The sequence below is a fragment of the Peromyscus leucopus genome, chromosome 4, assembly GCF_004664715.2.
Source record: "Peromyscus leucopus breed LL Stock chromosome 4, UCI_PerLeu_2.1, whole genome shotgun sequence".
Lineage (NCBI taxonomy): Eukaryota > Metazoa > Chordata > Mammalia > Rodentia > Cricetidae > Peromyscus > Peromyscus leucopus.
This window is the reverse complement of record NC_051066.1, coordinates 35,335,020-35,357,851: the sequence shown is the minus strand read 5'-3', so window position 1 is coordinate 35,357,851 and position 22,832 is coordinate 35,335,020. Positions and strand designations below refer to the sequence as shown.

The following is a 22,832-nucleotide window of genomic DNA, read 5'->3' as shown; positions in this document are numbered from 1 at the left end:
TATATTAAACATTAATTTATCAACATCAAAGTTTTAAAAGTTTTATTGTCATCATTATGATAAACTCTATTATCAATCTGCTTTATGTTGTGGAATAGGGGTGCCCATTAAAAATCTACATCTGAAGGTTAAAATCTACATTCAAATGGCTGTCATTCTAAGATATATTCCTTAGTGGAAGGGGAATAGAATGTTTTATCAGTGCCTTCAATGTGCCTACAACAATAGCAACCTTTAGGTGTAAAGAATATAAACATCACTAGTTTTAGACCTATGTGTTTCTATAATTCATTTTGTGTTCCGCACATGCATTTAAAGGGTTGGAGAAATGTAAATGAATATAGCGTGCTGGCTTGTTGGGTTGCAGTTGCCCCTGCCTCGAATCATTGTTCTGGAAGCTGTGCCAGCCAGCTTCTTGTTGCTGAGCTACTGTTTCCTAGCATTTCATAGGCACTATCGATTTGGGAGTAAACCGATGGAGCTTGAGAAGGATTTAGAGTGGGGACTAGGAAAACATAGTAACTATAGGAACCACTGTATAAATTATAATAACCATACAGAGGATAACTGATTGAGTAGCCTGTTTAATGAAGCACAGGATGGAGAGGGCGTCTTCTTCACATTTTAAAACCTGTCTTCGAGTTATGTTAAGATTGAATTTCTGTTCTCAAGTACCACAAAGTAACTGCATGACATCTTCTACATTTTAAAGCTTCTTGCCTTACTTTTTCCAGGACTGAAGTGTGTGTGTCTTTTGTGTGACTCTTCCAACTTTACCTGCCAAACTGAAGGAGCATGTTGGGCCTCTGTCATGTTGACCAATGGGAAAGAGCAGGTGATCAAATCTTGTGTGTCCCTCCCGGAATTAAATGCTCAAGTCTTCTGCCACAGTTCCAACAACGTGACCAAAACCGAATGTTGTTTCACAGACTTTTGCAACAACATCACACTGCACCTTCCAACAGGTAAGGGGCTGCATAGCCACACTCACTCCTAATTATGTTTTACTCTTGGAAGACGATAAGCATGGCAGAAACCAAACCATCTAATGTTTCTTGAGATGAAAATGTGTGTTTTATGGTTCTTCTTATTTTTGGTGGGCGGAATTCTCTAGAGTCTAGCTGAGGTTGATGTTTTAATTTTTGAATTGCACATCACTGTCAGAACATTGACAATAGTGCCATAATCTTGAGGAAATTTGGCCACATGAATCACAATTTTTTGACATTAATTAATGGACCTCAAGTAAAATGTCAATTTTTGTGAATTCTTTTAATAAAAGAAAAGAAAGGAGAAGGATATTTAATCTTTGGTGATAGAAATAGATCATCAACCTACCCTAGGAGATGGGAAGGGACAAGAGAAAGTTCTGGAATGATGGAAATGGTCATATGTGCATCAAACGTCATCAAACTGAAGGGTGTATTCTTTATCATGTTAAAATCATGCCTCCTCCCTAATACTGATTTTTAAAAAATGAAATCTGGTTCCTGGCTGAGTTTGAGGGTACCACAGAATACATAATTGATCTGAGTGGAATCTGCATTCTATCAACCAAGATCCTTTGATTGCTCAGCTGCATAAGTAGCATCTTGTCCTGAAGAGAGGTTGTTGTTCAAGCCCTGTCCTGTACTCACGCTCACTGGCAGAGCATGGCTTTCAAAAAAGCCACTGTCGCAGCCAATGGGACTCCCCCTTCATTCTCATGCACCTTTTGTATCTTGTCACTGATGGAACCAACAATCAATGGAAAGCCTTGCTTTAGCATGCCTCTGGTTCTCACGTAAACTAGGGAAGGAAACTCCCACAGCGTTTCACATCATTACCAAGTCCAGGAGAGCTGTGTAGAAGACAGAGGGAGGAAGTATGATCTAAACTAACATTGTAGTTGGCTTTAGGACATGGAATGGGCCGACCATAACTTGTCAGGTTGAACCATGGGAAGTAATACTTAGAACAGCACTCCCTAAAGGATGGAATGGGTACCACAGTGGTACTTGAAAGAATTTTGAGAATTTTTAGGTGACTATTGAAGTGGTAAACACAATATTGGACTTCAAAAGAGCAGTTGTAGGTCTGTACTGAAAAATCACAATGAACTTCGTTAGTGTGTGTAACTCACTTACTTGATCAAAAATTCTAAATACTTCTAAAACAAGTGTTATTAAATAATATGAATTATGTAATTAGATTTCCTAATTCTCTTGCTTTTTTTCAAGATGTCTTATTTCATGTTACTATATCTTTAACATTTAGGGTTTTGTTTTGTTTTGTTTTTCTAGACAGGGCTTCTCTGTGTAACCCTGTCTGGCTGTTCTGAAACTTGATCTGTAGACAAGGCTGGCCTCGAACTCACAGAGATCTTCCTGCCTCTGTCTCTCCAGTGCTGGGATTAAAGGTGTGCACCACCACTGTCCTTATAGTTTTTATATTTAGGGAATGTTCAGTTTCAATTTGTGTAAAATGACACAGCCCATAACGACAAGGCACGGGTATAATTTTAATTTATTTTTTTCCCTTGTGGGTAGAAAGTTGTTTTAACATTCCACATCAGTTGTTGAAAGCTCTGACCTTGGGGCTGGAGAGATGGCTCTCTGGTTAAGAGCATTGGCTGCTCTTCCCAAAGACGCACATTTGATTCCCAGCATCCACACAGCAGCCTACAGCCCTCTGTAACTCCAGTTCGAAGGGATCTTCTGGCTTCTGTGGGTACTGCACATACTTGGTGCACAGATATACACAAAGGCAAAACATCTCTATGCATAAAATAAATATAAATAAATCTTTAAAAGGTAAAAGCCCTGGCATTTCCATGTACAGTTATTTTGTTACTTTAGTTGAAAATAAGGTAGATATATGTGTGTATGTGTATATATGTTTAAATGGGTACATTTATGGATGCTTTGTGCTATATAGTTTTTCTGTGCCTTAAGCTACTACTGAACTGTGTTGATTAAACAACAGGTGTTTAATAAATATTGAATTAGGATGTGTGACTCTTCTAGCTTGTTTTAAAAAGAGCTTATTTGAATATGATAAGTAATTTTCATTTTCATTTAAATTTAGCTAGTTTGATTATTTTTGCAAAACACACTCAGAGATTTTGATGAACTGAGCTGGATGTATAAAATAATCTGGAGAGAACTGTCATGTTAACATTATTGATCCATGAACATAGTATGTTTCCCTACTTATTTCATTCTGTAATTACTCTTAGTCATGTTTGTAGTTGTCAGGGAACACATCTTAGGCATAGTTCATTGAGTTTACTAAACTACTCAATGTGATTGCGAATGACATTTTTAGTATCTCAGTTTGGAAATGTTAATTTCTCCTATGTTGAAAAGCTCACTTATTAATTGATCTCACATCAAGATAGTGAAGATAATATATTGGTTCTAGTGTTCTTTTTGTTTTGCTTTGCTTTTTTTTTCTGAAAGATTCTTTGGACTTTTCCATTATTTGTGAATATAGTCATTGTAAAAGTCTCTGTTCTGATGTGTGTTCATTTCGTTTCTCTTTCTTGTGTTTTTGCACAACTGGGGATGTCTGAGCTGCTGGTTATTGGAGGCCATGGAAGCAAAGGCTCTTGCTGTCCCAGGGAAAGTGCTTGGTCCCTTATTGCCTTTTATTTCTTTGTTTCTGTTTCTGTTTTGAGACAGAGCTTGCTTGGCATTCACTATGTAGCTCAGGCTGCTCTCAAATTCATGGCTGTCTTCTTGTCTCCAGTAAGTACTAGGATTTATAGAACTGTGTCTACCATCCCTGACCATCAGTCTTTTTACCATTAATTATTTCGTTAGCTGTAGGTTCTGGGTGCCCCGTATTAATTGGAAGAAATGTCTTTTATTTTTAATTGTTGAAATTTGTTCTTAGTCCTAAGTGGATATTCATTTTTCAAACATTTTATGACTTTTATTAAAATTATCCTATGACAGTGGTTGTATTAATTAGATGCTAAACATTATCCATAGAAGAGGAAATATGTCTTTTGTAGCCAATAACTAATATGTTTATAAGAAATGCTATGTATGTCATTGAATTCAAACATACTTATTTAAACTAAGAATTTGTATCATTTAGTGACATTGTATGTAAATGGGCACTCAATTGAATAGGGCTACATATAGGACATGTGGTCTCTTTGTGTAGAGTTGTTCTTCAGGGGGGCTAGGAATAGCTCTTAGCTTTGCATGGAACAGTAGCTACATGGATGAAGATTTGAAACTTCTTAGCTAAGCACAGATCATGACAACAATGACAGAATTTTCATGTCATCAGAGAGTGTGGTTGGTGACCTTGCTCTGCATGGTATGGATCTATCAGTTACAAATGTGATCATGCATATATTGGAATATAGAATAGTGCTCTAAAGAGTGGGGAGATATTTCTACAGTACTTGACAGTGAGCTTCATGTTCATGACCCAAACCATAGAAAGAAAGCCAAGAGTTAACCAGGAGCAGTTATGTAGATGGGGAACTTCATTTCAGGATTCTAAGAGGATCCTTGTCCCTCCCATGCTCCCTGCCTTTCTCTTCCTTCCTTCCTTCCTTCCTTCCTTCCTTCCTTCCTTCCTTCCTTCCTTCCTTCCTTCCTTCCTTCCTTCCTCCCTCCCTCCCTCCCTCCCTCCCTCCCTCCCTCCCTCCCTCCCTTCTTTTCTTTTCTTTAAAAAAAAAAAAGACTTATTTAATATGTATACAGTGTTCTGCTTGCATGTATACCTGCAGGCCAGAAGAGGGCACTAGATCTTGTTACAGGTGATTGTGAGTCACCATGTGGTTGCTGGGAATTGAACTCAGGATTTCTGAAAGAGCAGCCAGTGCTTTTAACTGCTGAGTCATCTCTACAGTCCCTCTCTCACCCCTCTCCCTGCCTTGCATCCATCATCCCCCAGGCCATTTGTAGATAGCTGATTTGATGAAGGACCAAGTCTCTACCTGCTTCAGGTGGCCCTCTTCTGTTCTTAGATCTTGTAGTTATGTCCTCTTGGTTTGCTTTTTTGGGAAAAAATTTCTACCTTGAATAAAGCCTGTGCCTCCTCCACCCAATCTGGTCACAGCTGTGGCCCTAGTAAGACACAACTGGACAGCTGCTGGCCCTTACTCCTTCTTCCCTCCTCTAAGTGCTTTGAAATGTTTGACGCCAATTTCCAACAGCTTTTCTATAGGGTCCTACTGTGACACACAGAGAGAGACTCATTTCGTCTAATTTCTTTTTTCACCTCACGTGGACAGAGAACAAGAATTTTACAAAACATATCTTTAAAATGTGTAAGGTGCTTCAATCGTTGCTATTTTCTGAAAAAAATAAAAAAGTGCTGGTTGGATCCCACTGATAGGCTTAGTCACAGTTTAAGAAACACTATTTTAACTGATATTTAAAGGGTAGAATTTGTAAATGGATCAAGGGCATTTATTATTTCAATTCACTAGTATAAAAACTATTCAAAATGTTAGTTACTATTTTAATTTCACACATTTTCCTTTTAAATGGCCTAAAATTGATTAGATTTAAGACAAATTAATTCACATCACTAAGACTGAAATTTAATTTAGATCATATTTAAATTGAATCATTTTCCCTTAAAACATACCTTCTAGTTTAATTTTACACATGAGTATACTTTTCAGGAGTTGGAAGTTTTATTTGATAGAAGTAAGCTTATGTTTTGGTAGAAACATAATACTAGAAAATTTTCTCTCTTCCCTGAAGATTATCAAAAATGATATTGCTGAGAAATCACTGAAGACATAAATAATTTTCCAAGCTCAATGTGAGCACACATACAGGCTTTTTCCTTCAAAATTTGGAAAGCAAACTTTTCCAAACAGCAAACATGCTAGTCCCACAAAACAAATGTGGTCTCGTGTCTGAAATTTAATATAGAGTATACAGGTGAATTAAACAAGAGAATTAGGCATGTTTTACATCTCTTCTTCCTACTTATCCTTAGAGCAGAGAGAGAAAGCCTTTTTAGCAGCTGCCTTTTTGGGGAGGTCTCTTTCTCATTTTGGTCCAGTGCCCTTTGACCCCGTCCTCCCTACAGTTGTGACATCTGCCTGATGTCTATTCTCTGCTTCTTCTGAGATAAGGAGAGAAGATAGTTTGGTTGGAATATTTCATTTTCAGAAGTCAATCAAATATTCCTAGCCCTTCAAGGATATTTCTGTTTCAAAGGGAATATACTGATTTGCGTGTGTTAGGATGCACTGGGGGGGGTGGGCTGTGTATGTATATGGAGCAAACAAATAATAAGTACAAATTTTTTTATACTCTAGAGTATATTTGTCCCAACAGTGGATCTGTGAGTCCCATAGTCCATTCCCCTCAGTTTTTCTCACATTTTTTTTATAAATGTTACTGCGATAACACAGCTCTCACCTCAAAGGGAGTAAGAGAAAGTTTACTCTGAAGTCAAAGTTGAGTGGCCGCGGCCCAGGAACACGGCTTTAAGTTATTCCACATTTCCACTTTCCAACATGGAACAAGTTTCAGGAAGGTTTTTTTGGTAATTGAACAAAGAAAATTCATAAATCAAGGAACTTTTCAAATACAGTGGAGGAAACATGTAGTAGGGGTTACCGCACAGTGGAGGAATGGGCGTAGGCCTCAGACGCAGCGTGGTGGCAGAACTGACCCTTTGCTTGGTGGGGAATACTTTCCAAATATATATTTAATCTCTTTATCAGGATGTTCAGTGTTCAGTTCAGCTTTATCTGCTATTTACAGGATGCTAATTAGGTCCAACACAGAGGTGAGCAAAGATTGGCTCTGAAGATTGTCCAAGACAAACTGGTTTTAGATTCTAGAGCTGCAACATTCCAAACTTCCCTATGTCATCGATTTTCCAGGAATTCTCCCTCACTCTTGGTATGAATTGTATTTTGTAAACTCCTCCCCCCCTCCTTTTTTTCCCTCCTAATTTTGGACCTTTAACCATTTCAATGTCTACAGCTTCTTTGGGTTGATTTCTGCTATTTTCGGTTCTGCTGACTCATCCTTCCTGGCTTAATGCCTTGTTTGTGATTTTTGAATGTGAGTTTGTTTTGGGGGATCCTTATCTGGAGAAACAGTGGAAACGTAGCTCAATTTGATTCCCCAGAGAATACTGACATTAATTTTTGCCAAATGTCGGGGAGTGCAGTCCACCCAAATCCATTCCATATTTTAGGTAAACATAGAGAATGAGTTCTAAGCCTGATTTTCCTTTCTTCCCTCCCTCCTTTCCCTCCCCCTTCCTCTTCCACTTTTCTTTTCCCTTCCACTTTTCCTTCTCTTCCCACTCTGTCCCTTCCTTTTCTTTCTGCCCTAATGAAAACCGTGGTTGAGATAGAGGTCTGCACACCTGTCTTCCTCTGTTGAAGATTTTCGTTTGTTTCGTTTTCAAGGCAGTGGTATACACAGTTGCCTGCTTTACACGGGCATCTCTGAGCTGACTTCTCATTGTTTCTCAACCATGTTTTGCGTGGTCTGGATTGCCACCGTCATTTTGGCTGCTGAGTAATTCATTTATTTTTTTTCCCCGACCTTAATCATAAAACAGAAGAAAATCATTTCTATTTTATTTAGCATTTCCATGTGTACTGTACCAGGAAGGGTGCCTGTGGCCATCTAAAGTGGAACTTGGCAAAAATGGCAACTCTAGGATGTCTTATTTTTGAAATGATACTGGCATAAATATCTATCCATCTGGAAGAAAACAGGGTTGTATCACAGTGTCACAACATATACAAAAATAAATTACAGCTTGATTAAATATCTAATTGTGACATATAGAACAATTTAAATGTCAGAGGCAAATTTAGAAAAAAAAAGATTGTATGACTTTATAGTATGGAAACTGTTCCTAAATAAGACAGGAAACTCAGATCTATAAAAGGAAAAGACAAATATAATTGAGTACATGAAAACTAAAATAAAAATGAATGAGAAAAGAACATAAATAAAACTAAAATATAAATTAAATATTGGGTAGAACTATTTGTAGCTTATATGACTGAGACAAAGTGACATATTTAGAAGATACTGTGTGTGTGTGTGTGTGTGTGTGTGTGTGTGTGTGTGTGTGTGTGTCTGACTGACTGACTGACTAGGGGAAAGGAGAAAGAGAGAACAGTTTTAAATGAAAAACCGAGGCAGGAGCAAGCAACCAAACTAGTATTTTCACAGCAGAGCGGCAGGGAAATTCCAAAGTGATCGAGTATCAAAATTGTGTTCAACCTTACGAATAGCTGAAGAGATAGATATTAATGTGGCCATATACAATTTTCCACCCATTAGACTACTCAGGATGTTTTCAACTAAGAGTCATCAGGAAATTAGATAATAGTGTCTTAAGTGGCGAACGAGCACATTGATAAAGATGTCAAGAAATTGGGATATAATGTGGGTGCATGGTTTCTTAGTAAAGGAACTGAATGACATCACTGTCCTGTGAGCACCTTTGCGAGTGAGGACGTTCTCACTAACCATTCTGATCTTTGTAGCTGTACCTCTCTGACTCATGTGGATCTGCCCTCATTAATGAAGCAAATGCTGTGTTTTATTATGAGCGTGTTCAAGTTTCAAGAACATAATGTCAAGAAGCTTAGTTCGCCAAGTTAGGCAATCCAATTGAAGTGAGTATGTTCAAATGTTTATCAAGTCTCTTTCTTTATTGTAAGTCTAAACCAACCATGTAATCTCATCTCCTTCTCACCCCAGGCAAGACTTTTAGCTTAGTCCTACACAGAGCAGAAAACAGAAATTCTAACATTCCTGACACCCCATGATCAGGAGCTGGCTTCTGGCAGACTTCAGGATCTGCTTACTATGGTGGGATGACATAGGACTCTCCAGATAAAAACTTTCTTATATTTCAGAAAATGTCAGTCAGGCCAACTGACCCTGGAAGGGAGTATACATGTGCTCAGGATGAAGATGCTTTCATGTCAGACCTGGAGGAGACAGAGAAGCACACGATCAGTATGTAGTGCAGAATAACCAACACAAGGGCACATAAGAGAGCAAGAGGAGGAACCACGGGCTGTGAATAGCAGTTAAGAGACCTTCTGCTCTTGCAGAGAACTGGGGTTCAGTTCTCAGCATCCATATAGTGGCTCAAAACTGTCTATACTCCAGTTCCAGATGTTCTTATGCCCTCTTCTGGTCTTCATGAGCACCAGGAATGCAGGCACCACAATACATGCTTGCAGGAAAATACTCATATGCATTAAAAATTAAATAAATCTTACAAGTATAGAAACGTGTTTAAAGGAACACGTATGTAGGGAATTACTAGGAAGAAATGATAGACTCTGTGCTCTCCTTGGATTAAGGAAATAAAGATAAATTTGAAAAAATTCATAGAGAATAAGGAACCATAAAAGAGTGACTTAGTAGATGTGAGCAGTAGCAGAAGAAATAAAAAACTGAAGGAATAGCTTCAACGACTCAAGATAAATTATAAATCTGAAGTCTGGGCCAAAAGCAGTTGTTTCCTGTGTGTTGTGCAGAGAATAAAAGATGGAAAATGTGAAGAGAGGTAACAAAAGGATTAGCATGAGGTCTTACATGATGGTACCAAGGAGCAGAGAGAACAAAACAAAAACCTCGGGATAAAATACTGTCTACATAGTTAGTTGCTCAGAACCTATGAAGGACATGAGCCCACACATCTCAGAAACTCAATAAGTATCACCAGGACAAGAGGGAAGAAAGCCCTGACATGGTGTATAACTGCTGGACACCAAACTCAAAGGGAAAGCCTTAAATTTGGCAAAGAAAAAAAATAAACTAAACTCAGAGGAGACACAGTAAAGATGGCCGTTGACCTCTCAATAGTGAAGAGTAAAGAGACAGGGACTTGAATTAGGTCACCAATATTCTGAGAAAATGGCCAGCCACACAGACTCTGTCTTCAGAAAAGTGACCGTTGAAGCACAGGGGGCAAGGGCAGGAAAGATTGGCAGCAGTGGACATAGAATGAGTTGGGCCTTAAGAGAACTCTGACCCAGGACATTCTAGGGGACCCACTCCAGTCTAGAAAGAGCCCAGCTCTGACACACATGTAGGAAAGACAGGCGAGGGCTAGGTAACTGACTAGACATGATGTTGAGCATCAGAAGAAATAATGCCCATGGATCCTTAAGAATAATATAAACCCCTCATTATACCTAACGGTAGCATGCTATGAATGTCAGGAGAAGCACGCACAGAGTTAGTGTTCTGAAGAACTGGTTAGACCTAGACCGAGCATAAAGCTACTAGTAAGCATTGCTCAAATATATTTTCCTATGACTGTTGTCTCCTCCCCACACATATAAAAGAATAGAAGGAGAATATTCTTTGTAGTTTGTGAAAATGAAAGATGGAATGTGGAAAACAACATGGCAGATGTCAAGGCAAGAAAGACTATAACAGGTAGACAAATGAAAGCGAAAGGGTAGGTCAGTATTTTGAAAGCAAGTAATTAAAGGTAACTAAGTTAAGCATGCTAGTTAGAATAAAAGATTCCCAAATCAGAGAAAAAGTAGTTCAATTAAATCTTTAAAAATATGTATCCGTGGGGCTGGTGAGATGGCCCCGTATGAAAGGGCACTTGCCACCTAAGTCTACTGACATGAGTTTGTATTTCTGGAAGCCACATAAAGGCAGAAGGAGAGCTGACTCCAGGAAAACTGCCTCTGACACAGGGGCATGTGCACGCTTCAGCCCCACCATCAAACATACAAACAATAATAAAAAAAAATAAAAATACAAACAATAGTAAACAAGTAAAAATTTCAATCAGAGCTTATTTGTGTATGTGGTGTGTGTGTGTGTGTGTGTGTGTGTGTGTGTGTGTGTGTGTGTGTGCCCGTTCTTGTACCATAACTTTCTGGAGGCCAGAGGACAGCTTGTGGGAGTCAGTTCTCTCCTTCCACCATGTGGGTTGTACTAAGGTCATCAGACTTGGCAATAGATTCCTTTATCCTGTAAGCCATTTTATCTGGCCCAACTTAGTCATAAAAATTGACATTTATTTATTTATTTATTTGTTTGTTTGTTTGTTTATATGTATGCACATACTCATGTGAGTTGTTGGCCATGTATTATAGTGTGTATATGGTAGTTGGAGGACATTTTGTGGGAATCTCTTCAGTGGTGGTATTGTGTTCCCCAAAATATTGTGCACCCTAATAAACTTATCTGGGGTCAGAGATAGAACAGCCACTAGATACAAAGGCTAGAAAATGGTGGCACTCACACCTTTAATCCTAGCATTCCAGAGGTAGAAATCCCTCTGGATCTCTGTGAGTTCAAGGCCACATTGGAAACAGCCAGGCATGGTGACACACACCTTTAATCCCAAGAAGTGAGCCTTTAATCCCAGGGAGTGTTGGCAGATAGCAGAAAGGTACATAAGGCATGAAGACCAGGAATTAGCAGCATTTGGCTGGTTAAGCATTTGGCTGGTGAAGCTTTTAGGCTTTTGAACTACAGTTCAGCTGAGACCCATTCTGGATGAGGACTTAGAGGCTTCCAGTCTGAGGAAACAGGATCAGCTGAGGAACTGGCAAAGTGAGGTAGCTGTGGCTTGTTCTGCTTCTCTGATCTTCCAGCTTTCACCCCAATAGCTGGCCTCAGGTTTGATTTTATTAATAAGACCATTTAAGATTCTTGCTACACTCTTCCTCCATCATGTGGATTCCAGGGAGAGAACTCACTTTGTCGAATGTTCCAAGTGACTTAACTGATGGGCCATCTCTCTGCCTCCTAATTAAAAAAAAAAAAGACATCTATCTACATGTTTGTAGAAACATTAAAATCAGTCTAATGGAAAACATATAACCTATACATTAAACAAAGGTGATCATTTACTGTTTTTGCTAATAGCAGACAGAATAAACTTTAATGTGAAAGAGTGGTTGGAGTTAAAAATGGTCTGGTCAAAGGGTGTAGCTCTGTGGAAGAGCACGCACTACACACACACACACACACACACACACACACACACACACACGAAAAAGAATACACCTGAGAACATAATTTCTCTCCCCCCTCTCTCTTTTACCCTCTTCCTCTGTCTCCCTCTCTCTATCTCCCTCTCATGTATCTTATCTGTGTGTGTAAATGCACTACCAAGCATAAGGAAGAAAAGATATATCCACAATCTCAGAGGTAGATTTGAATTAATATACCTCAAAATAATCAATCAATTAGCATAATTTTACTTATAATTAATATTAATATGTCCTGGTAACAAGCAGATAATTTCTATAAAAATCAAGTTTACCAATGAAAATAGTCCTGTGATATTAAAGACCTTGAGTCAGTTATTTGAAAACATTCCTTTAAAGAAAGCTTCAGTGCCCTAGAAGATCCACCAGAAAATCCTGCCACACTTCCAAGAACAGGCATTTCCCACCTAGGCTCTTCAGAGCACAGACACAGAGGAAATATCCCATAACTCATGTTATGTTTGTTTCAAGAGCCTAATCCAATGGTGATGGTATCAGGATATGGGGCCTTCTGTGGAGTGCTCAGGAGTAGATTGATGTCCTTATAAAAGATACGTAAGGTAGCTCTTTTGACCACATGGAATCAGAAGACAGTGCCTGCATGAGCCAGAACACAGGCCGTCACCAAACACAGGATCTCATAGCACTTCGGCTTCGGACTTGCTAGCTGCCTGAACTATGAGAAATAATTTGTGTTGTTTATGAGCCATCCATAGTTCCCCAAATCAACAGGTTAGTATAATATATTTTAGTTTAATATAGTTGAATTGTTCAGCTTAATGCAATTTTCTATCTCGCTTTCCCCCCTTTAATATTAAGTAAAGTCTTTTCCAATGTGAACAAATGTACTTTGTTCTTTTGTGGTCAGCCTGCATTTTGGTTTCTAACAAATATTCTCTGGTGACTCTCAGTGATGGTATCAGAGCACCCCTAGAGAAACAGTTGTTATGCTATCGAGCAGTATCAAAATCCATGAAAATTTATGTAGTACAAAGCAAGGAAGCTTGGGCTAGAGGAGCTGGTGATTTATAGGGTTAACCATGAGAGGAATTGCTGTTTGGAGCATGCTTACACTAATTACAGCTCTTCATATGGAAATAGACTATTCAACAACAACCTTCAAGCTATACAATCTTTGTTTCTATTCTGCTAACAAAACGTACAGTGCAGGATAAGGGTAAGTGGAACTGTAATTTCTCATTTTTTCCCCTTCTAGATTGCAACACATTATTTTAAAACAACTATTTCATTTTTCACTAACTTAAATAGTCATTTTAAATGAAAAGTTAAGTACAACATTAAAAGTGGGTGCTTTGCTAACTTTTGCACAATGCTTATTTTCTGTCTTGTTCTCACTTGTGTGAAGAGGAAAAGGAAGATTCATTTACTTGTTTATCAGTTGTGTGAGGTGTGAGACACTCATTCCTCAGGGGCATGTCTAAATAAGACCCCATCAAATGGACAGTTTTCATCTGAAGAAGGAGAAACTGCCTAAAGGATCAATTGATCAAATACCAATAATTTGAAAATATACTACAATTTCTGAAAAATGAAGAATCCACTAGCGAGTGTATTCTTTGTGGAGGTGATATCCCGTTTTCTTCATTCCTTTTAAAACATCCATCATTGTCTTTGCCTTCCTGTTTGAGAGACAAATTCCTTGCTACAGTTGGAAGGAGGTGGCAAGTGCATGCTGGAAAACCTTGCTGGCCCCTTGTGGGATTGCTGCTGTCTCACAGAAGCAAATCCCTTCCTTCCCAGCTCTCCTGAAGGACTCAGTGTACACCTGACAGGTGTGCCAGACAGGATCCCCCACCTCACCCCAGGACGTGAAAGGTGCTATATTTTAAAACATTTTTGTAAGTTCAATTAACTCTAACATTCAAAGAGAGTTTACCAGAAGAAGCATTTCTAGTCTCCAGGAACAAGTGCCCTGATTTAAATTAGAAAATTCCCTTGATAAGGATGTAATGGGAGATTGAATGTAACTTTCATAACCAATTTCAAATCGAGCATTTTATATCATGCAAGGCTCTGTGCATGTAAATACCTATATGCTTCACTCACATCTGTTTTGGTGGCTAGGATTGGACCTTGAACGAGGTCAAAATGTGCTTATCCAAGTGAGCAAGCTGCTTTGTGGGATACATTAGACCTTATACCAGTGAAGACTTTGGGACAAAGACGTGCGGCTTTTCCCTGGTCATCAATATTTTAAGTACCTTTTGCTGAGCAAGGCTCTCTGCTGTGAGGGAGGGAGTCTTTCACTTTTCCCATAGAGAGGATTTCCTTTTAGTGGAAGAAAGCCTAGACTATATTTTGAATAACTGGCATCTAATTTCCTGATACACATGCACCATGGAGATATGTGTCTTGATGGCAGAGATAAGAGAATATTGCCCTTTGCTGTCTGAAATTAAGGAAAATGAATTGTGAAACCCACTTGGGTTTTTTTCTAACATTTTATATTTTTAGTAATTAAAACTTCCTGTGTATGGATGTGTGTATCTGTGTGAGTGTATGCCGTATGTTGAGTGGGTACACTCTAGTGTACTCTAGTGGGTACACTCTCTGGAGCTGGAGACATGTGTTGTGAGCTGTGCCTCCCCTGATCTCTGCACCTCCTCATGCATGCTGGTTTTCTGGACTAGCAAGAAGTACTTTGAATTACTGAGCCATCTCTCTTTCCCTCTTCCAATCTTCTGTTAATCTTGCCGCTCCTTGAGTGAAGGGTTTGTTATTGTTTGTTTTTATTTTTTAATGCTCTTAGGTCAAAAATTATAATCTTCAACCCAATGCTCCTATTTTTTTAAAAATAAACATAAAATCATTTGTATTCTTAAATTCAAATGCTAGTGGCAAAAGTTTGCAGCCTGTTGGTGCTCTGTATACACTCCCCCAAAGCCAGAAGCACCTGGTAGAGCTGTCCAGGAAATATTTTTGTGTGCGATGCCACCTTCCTGTTAAAAAGTTATGAAACTTGGCCAGATGACAATAGTGTGTACAAAGGGCCTTTTCTAGAAAGAACACTGAGCAAAGAAACTTGTGTCAATAGCTCACAGTTCCAGCTCAAAAGCAGAAATACTTTCTGTTAGTCTTGTTGTAGTTAGTTGTTTTACTCTTTGCTCTTTGGGGTCACATCCCTAATAAGCACACAGAGACTTATTCTTACTTATGAATGCCTGATCTTAACTTGGCTTGTTTCTAGCCAGCTTTTCTTAACTTAAACTATCCCATCTACCTTTTGCCTCTGGGCTTTTATCTTTCTGTATTCTATATACCTTTCCTTTTTTCTTACTCCATGGCTTTCTGTGTAGCTGGGTGGTTGGCCTCTTCTCATTTCTAGATCTTACTTTCTTCCTAGATTTCTCCTATTTATTCTCTCTGCCAGCCAGCCCTGTCTGTCTCTCTCCTGCCTAGCTATTGGCTGTTCAGTTCTTCGTTAGACCATCAGGTGTTTTAGATTAGGCAAAGTAACACAACTTTAAGAGTTAAACACATGCAACGTAACAGAATGCAACACATCTTTGTATCATTAAACAAATATTCCATAGCATAAAAGAATGTAAGGCATTTTAAACTAATATTCCACAACATCTTGTCCCTGGCCAGGCTTGGGAGAATGTCTAGATTCATGGTTCAGTACATGAAGTGTCTGTTGATCACAGCACTTGTTTAACACAATTCGCAGTGTATGCAGAAGCAAGAACATTCGCTGCTGTGTATAGTGAAGTATTATGGAGAGATCTGGCTAAATGAGCTTGCTCCTGGCTTATTCCTCCCGAGTCTTATGGTCATTGCTGTGAAGTAGTGTGTTGTGAGGAGGAGATGCAGGGTGGCGATGTGGGTATCTATCTGCCGCAGCTGAAGAGTACGTGGTCCGAGTGAGGTCAGCTGGAGGAGCTCTGGATTGTGAACTAGGCCCCCAGCTCCTTCCACTCCACATTCCAGGCCAAATGCAGCTGCACATAATGAAAGGAGCCTTTAATAAGAGGTGATTAACATGGTTCCTCTAAGGGTATTTGGGGCTCTTTTAATTTTCTGTAACCTCTTTTTACCATGATGTTTGGCAAGGGAGCACAAACCTTGAGAAGTTTTGTAAAAACTGTCCTTTGTGGAAGCCCTGGTTTGCTCTTGTCTGCCTGAGTTAGTCTGAAAATAACCACTTGGCCAGTGCATACCTCTTTGTCTAGTCTCTAGCTTCTCTGGGTTGCCTCACTGTATATCTTCATTTATTTAGGCAAATACCATTTCAAGGTGGGAGAGAAAGGAGTTTGTAGTAAATTGAATGTAGATTTGGACTAAGTTTTTCAAGGTAACAGCAATATGGACTTTTTGAAATACTTGATCGAATACATTTAGCCACACTAACTTAACCATAATTCCACTTAACCCTAATCAATCTCATATAGTAATACTCACTAACCAATCAATAGGTACCAAGGAAGTGTAAGTTTATTAAGCCTGAGGCCATGTAGATCTAATGAACATCAATGACTTTTTCTCCTTTTGAGAAAGAGTAAGAGTCAGCAGGAGTTGAGAAAACATGAGACCATGTCCATGTTCCATGTTCTCTCTCTCTCTCTCTCTCTCTCTCTCTCTCTCTCTCTCTCTCTCTCTCTCTCTCTCTCTCTCTCTCTCAACATGTTGAATTTGCTTCCCAAAGAAAGAAAGAAATGGGAAGTGGTGGGGTGGTGGCTGACATGGAGAGCAGTCCCAGGAGAGGATGACAGATCTGAACTCCGTCTGTGTACAGGTTGGTGGTGACTGTCACCGCCAGCTCCAGCTAGGCATTGAGGGAAAGTTGCAAAATTCACAAGTTAAATAGCTTCCTCCTTCCCTCCCTCCTCCCCTTCCTTCCTTCTTGACTCCCCTTCTTTCTCCCTTTCCCCTCTGTTTCCCCTTCCTTCTTCTTTCCTTTTCTCTACTGTGTTAATATACCTAGCCCTTCATATCTATGAGTTCTGCCTCCACGGAGTCAGTCAACCACACACTGAAAGTATTTAGGAAAAAAAAATGTGTTTATACACACCGCTCCAGACTGTTTCTTTATCCTGAGTCCTCACACCATGTGACCATGACATAGCATTTACATTGTATTAGTTTTTGGAAGTGATCTGAGACAAATTAAAGCATGTGGAGGAGTGATGAGTGGGTTATGTAAAAGTGCTATTCCATTTTATATAAGGGGCTTGAGTGTGAATTTTAAATTAGTCCCCATAAATACCAAAGGACAGTTGTCTTTATTTCCCCAGTTCATCAGGTTCCAGGGCACTGTAGATGTGTGTGAGCTGGATTCTCACACAGCTGGCCTAGTACCTGTGTCTTTCCCATTCTCTTTCATCTGATTGGCTTAGGAAGGAAATGCTTTGAATTGGTGATACAGGGCTTTCCAGACCTCACTTGTGGGCTGTCACGTGTCCCCTCCTGCAGCTACCCTTTTCATGGTCAGTGCACACCTACAGGCACTGAAAAAAAATCACTCATTAGAAATTGTCAAATAATAAGTTCTCCTATGATCAAGAACATAGAACTTGCTCCAAAAGCAGTATTTACATCAGAGCTATCTTGTATTAAAAACGCTTTTCCTACCTAGGTACTGTTGTCTTCTATCCCTACTCATTGGCTGTAGGCACATTTTTTTCTTTATTTCTTTCCTATAAGATTACAAGAAACATTTGGCTCAAGGCAGTTTTGCAAACATTTGCTTTTACAATTGCTCAGTGTTTAAGGAGTCCTTTCTGGATGATGTTGCTAGCTTATTTCTAGCTGAGTAATCTTTTTTTTTTTTTTTCTTCCCTTTACCAACCTATATCAGTAGATCTGTTCATAAAGGGAGAAACATTGGCCATCGGTAAACATCCCTGAGAGGAGTTGCTGGCGCCATGGTAGGTGACTCTGATTTCAGGTTTGCTGACCTCTATTAGTTGCCATAGTGATGAGCTGAGCTCTGCTTAATAGAGCTTTACCAAAATAAAGACGATCAATAGTTTCTGAAGGCTAGCGCTTATGTTGGTGGCTCCTAATAGGAGATATCAAAATTAAATGTAGTTATATGAATGCCTCCAGCGATAGAATTGAAGTTAGAAGATGTTAACATGTGGAAACAGGTATTTTAAAAAAGACCTAATTCAGAAGATGAATACACTTGGCAGCTTTTTTTGAACACCTAGAATTCTTTGTGAGTATACAGAAAAATAGCGATCCTTATAGAATGGATGGGGATGTTCTTTTACAACAGCAGATTTCAAGTCACAAGGACTTGGTTAAGGGGTTCTGAAGCCAAGTTGTCAGAGAACACTTTTAGCACCCATTGAAGAACACTCCAGGCCAACCTTTCTCCATTTACCCGTGTAACCACTAATGATTCCAGAGGAGTTTGGGAATATACAAGGTACGTGGTGGCCAGTTAAAGTTTACTGTGGAAGCAGAAGAGCCTGGCCTGTGCTTATGAGCCTTTTACTCACTGAGAGCTATTGGCAGCTGCTGGGACTAAGAAGAAACACCTAGGAACACCCTGAGGAGGAGTCTGATGTTTTTACTTTCAAAACTAATAATTTTCAAAGGTTTCTCATATATATATATATATATATATATATATTTATATATATATATATATATATTTGCTATATCATGAATGAAATGCAAGTATCATTAATGCACTAAGCTCTCTGGTTTTGACCATAAAAAGGAAGACATCTGAGGGACAGTATAATTCATAAAGCCCACTGTCAGCCATTTATTTGGACTCTAAAGTACAGGTGTTATACCCTCAGTGGATGGTCCCTGGACCTTTCCTTGTTGGACGGAGTCAACTCTGTGTGTGGAGGGTGCAATTATCTCAAGGTACAGCATGAGAGGGAGGCAACCCACAACCACGTAGGACTTCTCTTTCTCCAGAGGTTTGGGATGATCTTATTGGTGTTTGAGAACTCACATCTCCCCAATTCTGTTGCAACAATCTGTCAAGTACATATCAAGGCTTATTAAAAACAAAAATCAAGGGCTGGAGGGATGGCTCCATGGTTAAGAGTGCATACCTCTTTTTCAGAGGACCTGGGTTCATATCACATTACCCACACTGGACAGTTCACAACTGTCTGTGACTCCAGTTCAGTTGTTCCTCCACCCTTTTCTGACCTCCATAGGCAACTGCATGCATATGGTGCATGTTTGGTGCATACAGGCACACACACATACATATAAATATGCATAAATACAAGTTTTGAAATGCAAAACAAGCAACAGAAATCAGCACTGCTGGAGCAAAAACATGACTATAAAATTGAAGAGGCAGTCCTCAGCGAGCCATAAGGAAGCAAACAACATACCAGTTTCGGGGGTGGGGCAAGTGAACTGCTTAACTACAGAAAGTGTCTGTCATCCTGAATGTTTTATGTGTCACTGTTTTTGTAAATTTAAAAGAAAAATCTGAAGTGCAAGATGAACTTTCCATTAAAAAGACGGCTGCAAATAATTATGTCTTTCCCCTTATGTGTATGTGTGTGTGTGAAGGCTAGAGGTTGGTATCTGGTGTCTTCTTTGGTCAGTCTCCACTTTATATATTAAGGCAGAGTCTCTCACTGAACTCAGACCTTGGTCACTTGCCTCGTCTAGTTAGGCAGCCTGCTTCAAGGAGGATCCTATCTTTGTCCCTTAATGCTGGGGTTACCGGCCAGCAGGCCTCCATGCCCTCTTATCTTCTAGATGAGTTCTGAGCTCTGTTCCTTACACTTGGCAGCGAGGCCCATGAAGTCACCTCCCCGGGCCCTAATTACGTCTGTCTCTTACCTGGTTTCAGTGATCACATTGATGTTTCTATGAGAGAGATCTTACTTACCAGGGATAAACTAGTCAAACATTCCAGTGACCCTGATGGTTGGTTGAGTCCTCCTTACTGAGGACCTGCTATGTGTCAGACACTGTTGTAAGCACTGGGGATTCAGGTAGGAGTACCGCAGGCAGCTTCCTCCTCATCCTCAGAGAGAATCAGATAAGAGATGGATGAGCTGATGACCTGACAGCCATGTGGTGATGTTTGCCCGGAAGGGAAGCATAGCAAGGTTCCAGGAAGTGAGTGGACACTAGGAAGAAATTCTCAAAATCTTTCAAACTTTTTTTTTTTAATTTTTTAAAATTTTGAGGTGATTAAATTATGTAGCCAAGACTGGTCTCGAGTTTTCAATCCTACTGTGTCTGGGAGAACAGGTTTGTTGCTCGGGACCCAGCTCCATGAAAGTACTTCTTGGTACGGCTCTTAGAGGAGACCATTGACTTCCACCAGGCTTGTCGACCTGGACTTCTGGCAGGTCTCCATTTTCATCCTTCTTACTCTAGTGTCTATTGACACAGCGGCCACTCAGAATAAAAGTCTGACCAAGTCTCAAAACCTCACCACAGCTTCCTTGTAAAACGAAACCCCTAATCTTTCCCTTAGCCACACGAGGTTTCCCCTTAATTCCTCGATCCCACGTCCTTGTCTCCTCCCTTGCTGTCCAGGACATGCTTCTGAACTGACCACACAGGTGCCCACCTCTGGGTCCCTGGCTGCCATTCAGTCTTGCTCTGTTCCATTGTCTCCATCAGAGAGGCCTGCTAGGACCACTCAGTCAGGAGTGACATCTTGCTATCACCATGTCGCCTCTGCTGATTCATCCGCGTGGCATGTGTCCCCTCTTCCACTCATGCTGCACAGCCCTCTGCTCAGCTGTCTGCATCTGTGAGAGTGCATGTGGGTGGAGGGCAGGGACTGGGCTCTTCACTCACCATTTTATTTCCAGCACCGGGAATAATAGCAACACAGTCCAAGAGCCTGGTGATGATTTGTAGAATGAATGAATGGATGGATGGATGGATGGATGGATGGATGGATTTGTTGAAAGGACAGGACTGCAGAAGAACAAATGGAAAGGAAAAATGAAAGTATCAAATATTTTGAAGGTTTTTAAAAATCTCCCAAGCCAATGCTTTTTACAATCCCACCCCTGCCTCCCATTGCCATAGTAAGAGCTGCAGTCACCTCTCACTCTTTTGCTTAGCTTTGCCTGCACTGTGGTCTTTGCCAATGAACTTAAATCCCTACTTTTATGGTCACATATTCTAGGTGAGGAATTTTGGTGACTGCACTTGGAATTTCCAAAATACATATTTTTAATGTTAGTACTTTTAAACTATTTTCTTCAACTTACATACAAAGTACTGAATGACCTTGACTGTGAAATTTTCACACAGATATGTCCTTATGCCTTTGGCACATGCCTGTACTTCCAGGACTGGTGAGATGGGAGCCGGAGGATCAACAGTTCAAGCTCATCTGTGGCTACATAGTTTCAGACTAACCTGGGTTATATGAGATCCTGTCTCCTCCAAAAAAAGTAAAACAATCTTTGGTTTTAGAATTACTACAACACTCTCAAATATTTACTACAAACAAATTCTAACAATACAGAAAAATACTTTTTTTTTAAAAGAAAATGTCAAAAACGTTTTGCCGGAGAGTGGTGGCACAAACCTTTAATCCCAGTACTTGGAAGGCAGAGCCAGGCGGATCTCTGTGAGTTCAAGGCCAGCCTGGTCTACAGAACGAGATCCAGGACAGGCTCCAAAACTACACAGAGAAACCCTGTCTCAAAACAAAAACAAAAAAAGTTTTACTTGAGTTGATTTATGACTTCTCTCTTTTCTTTCTCTCTCCCTCCATCCCTCTGTTTCTTTCTTCCTTTCCTTTCTTTTGAAACTGCAGTATCGCCGAATGCCCCCAGACTCGGCCCCACGGAGCTGACGGTGGTTATCACCGTGCCTGTTTGCCTGCTCTCCATAGCTGCCATGCTGACAATATGGGCATGTCAGGACCGCCAGTGCACATACAGAAAGACCAAGAGACACAACGTGGAGGAACCTCTGGCAGAGTACAGCCTGGTAAACGCGGGAAAAACACTCAAAGATTTGATTTATGACGCCACTGCCTCCGGTTCAGGCTCTGGTATGTTTATGTTTTCAGTAAGCAAACACTTGTCTAAAAATCAGTGAACAATCTTTTTGCTCAAAGTGTCCAGTATGAACTCATCAGCTAAAGTGCTCAGTGAGGTACATAATGAATAAACTCACGAATAGAAATCTCTTTAAGGATTACATGCAAATCATCTACAGTAGCAGATTTTCATATAGTTTTTCAAAAGGCCTTTAGGATTAGCTGTACTTCCACACATTCTCTCTTTTACCCTGTACCTCCCCCACTTTAATCTTGTTTTAGCTTCTCCTTTATCTCTTCATAAAACTACATTCCATTTCCTTGTCTTCTTTTCTTTTTAAAGAGAGTCAGACAGACATGTGTGCGAGCATGCACGTATACACACACACACACACACACACACACACACACACACACACACAGAGGGGAGCATGGAGTTGGGTGTGGAGGAGTTGGGGAGGAGAAAACATGATTAAAGCATATTGTATGAATAATTTAAAAAATCCTACTTTAAAAAAAAAGCATTGTCATGATAGAGTCTTCTCCGATGTCCGATGCAGCTTTCTGGGGTCCGATTTCTTTTTTATTCCTTGGGATTTGATTCTTTGTTTATTTCTCTTGGCTTTTGTGTCGTCCTCTACCTCCTCCCATGGTTGGCGCTGTCACTGCTGCTTTCTCCAGCTGTTTAATAGAAACAGAGGAGTTAGGAGTATTGGGTTTAAGTCCACGAGATATAGGGAAATGTGTTAGTTAACAACACAGTGTTCCTTGTGGATATTTGTCTGTGGTCACTGAGGCCTTCTGGATCTGGAGGCAATCCCACCCCCAGATGTGCTTTCAAAGCTAGCAAGGAGCTGCCCTGGAATTAACTCAACATTA

The 22,832-nt window shown here is 39.9% G+C and overlaps 1 protein-coding gene across 1 annotated transcript in view; it reads left to right on the top strand.

The window, feature by feature from the left end:
• The first annotated feature begins 365 nt into the window (after positions 1-365).
• Acvr1c (activin A receptor type 1C) overlaps positions 366-22,832 on the top strand; it is a 44,121-nt gene continuing 21,654 nt past the window's right edge. The window contains exons 1-2 of the mRNA XM_028873479.2: positions 366-965; positions 21,726-21,965. Coding sequence (XP_028729312.1) covers positions 812-965; positions 21,726-21,965 — 394 coding nt within the window. The 5' untranslated portion in view covers positions 366-811. The remainder of the gene's footprint in view (positions 966-21,725; positions 21,966-22,832) is intronic.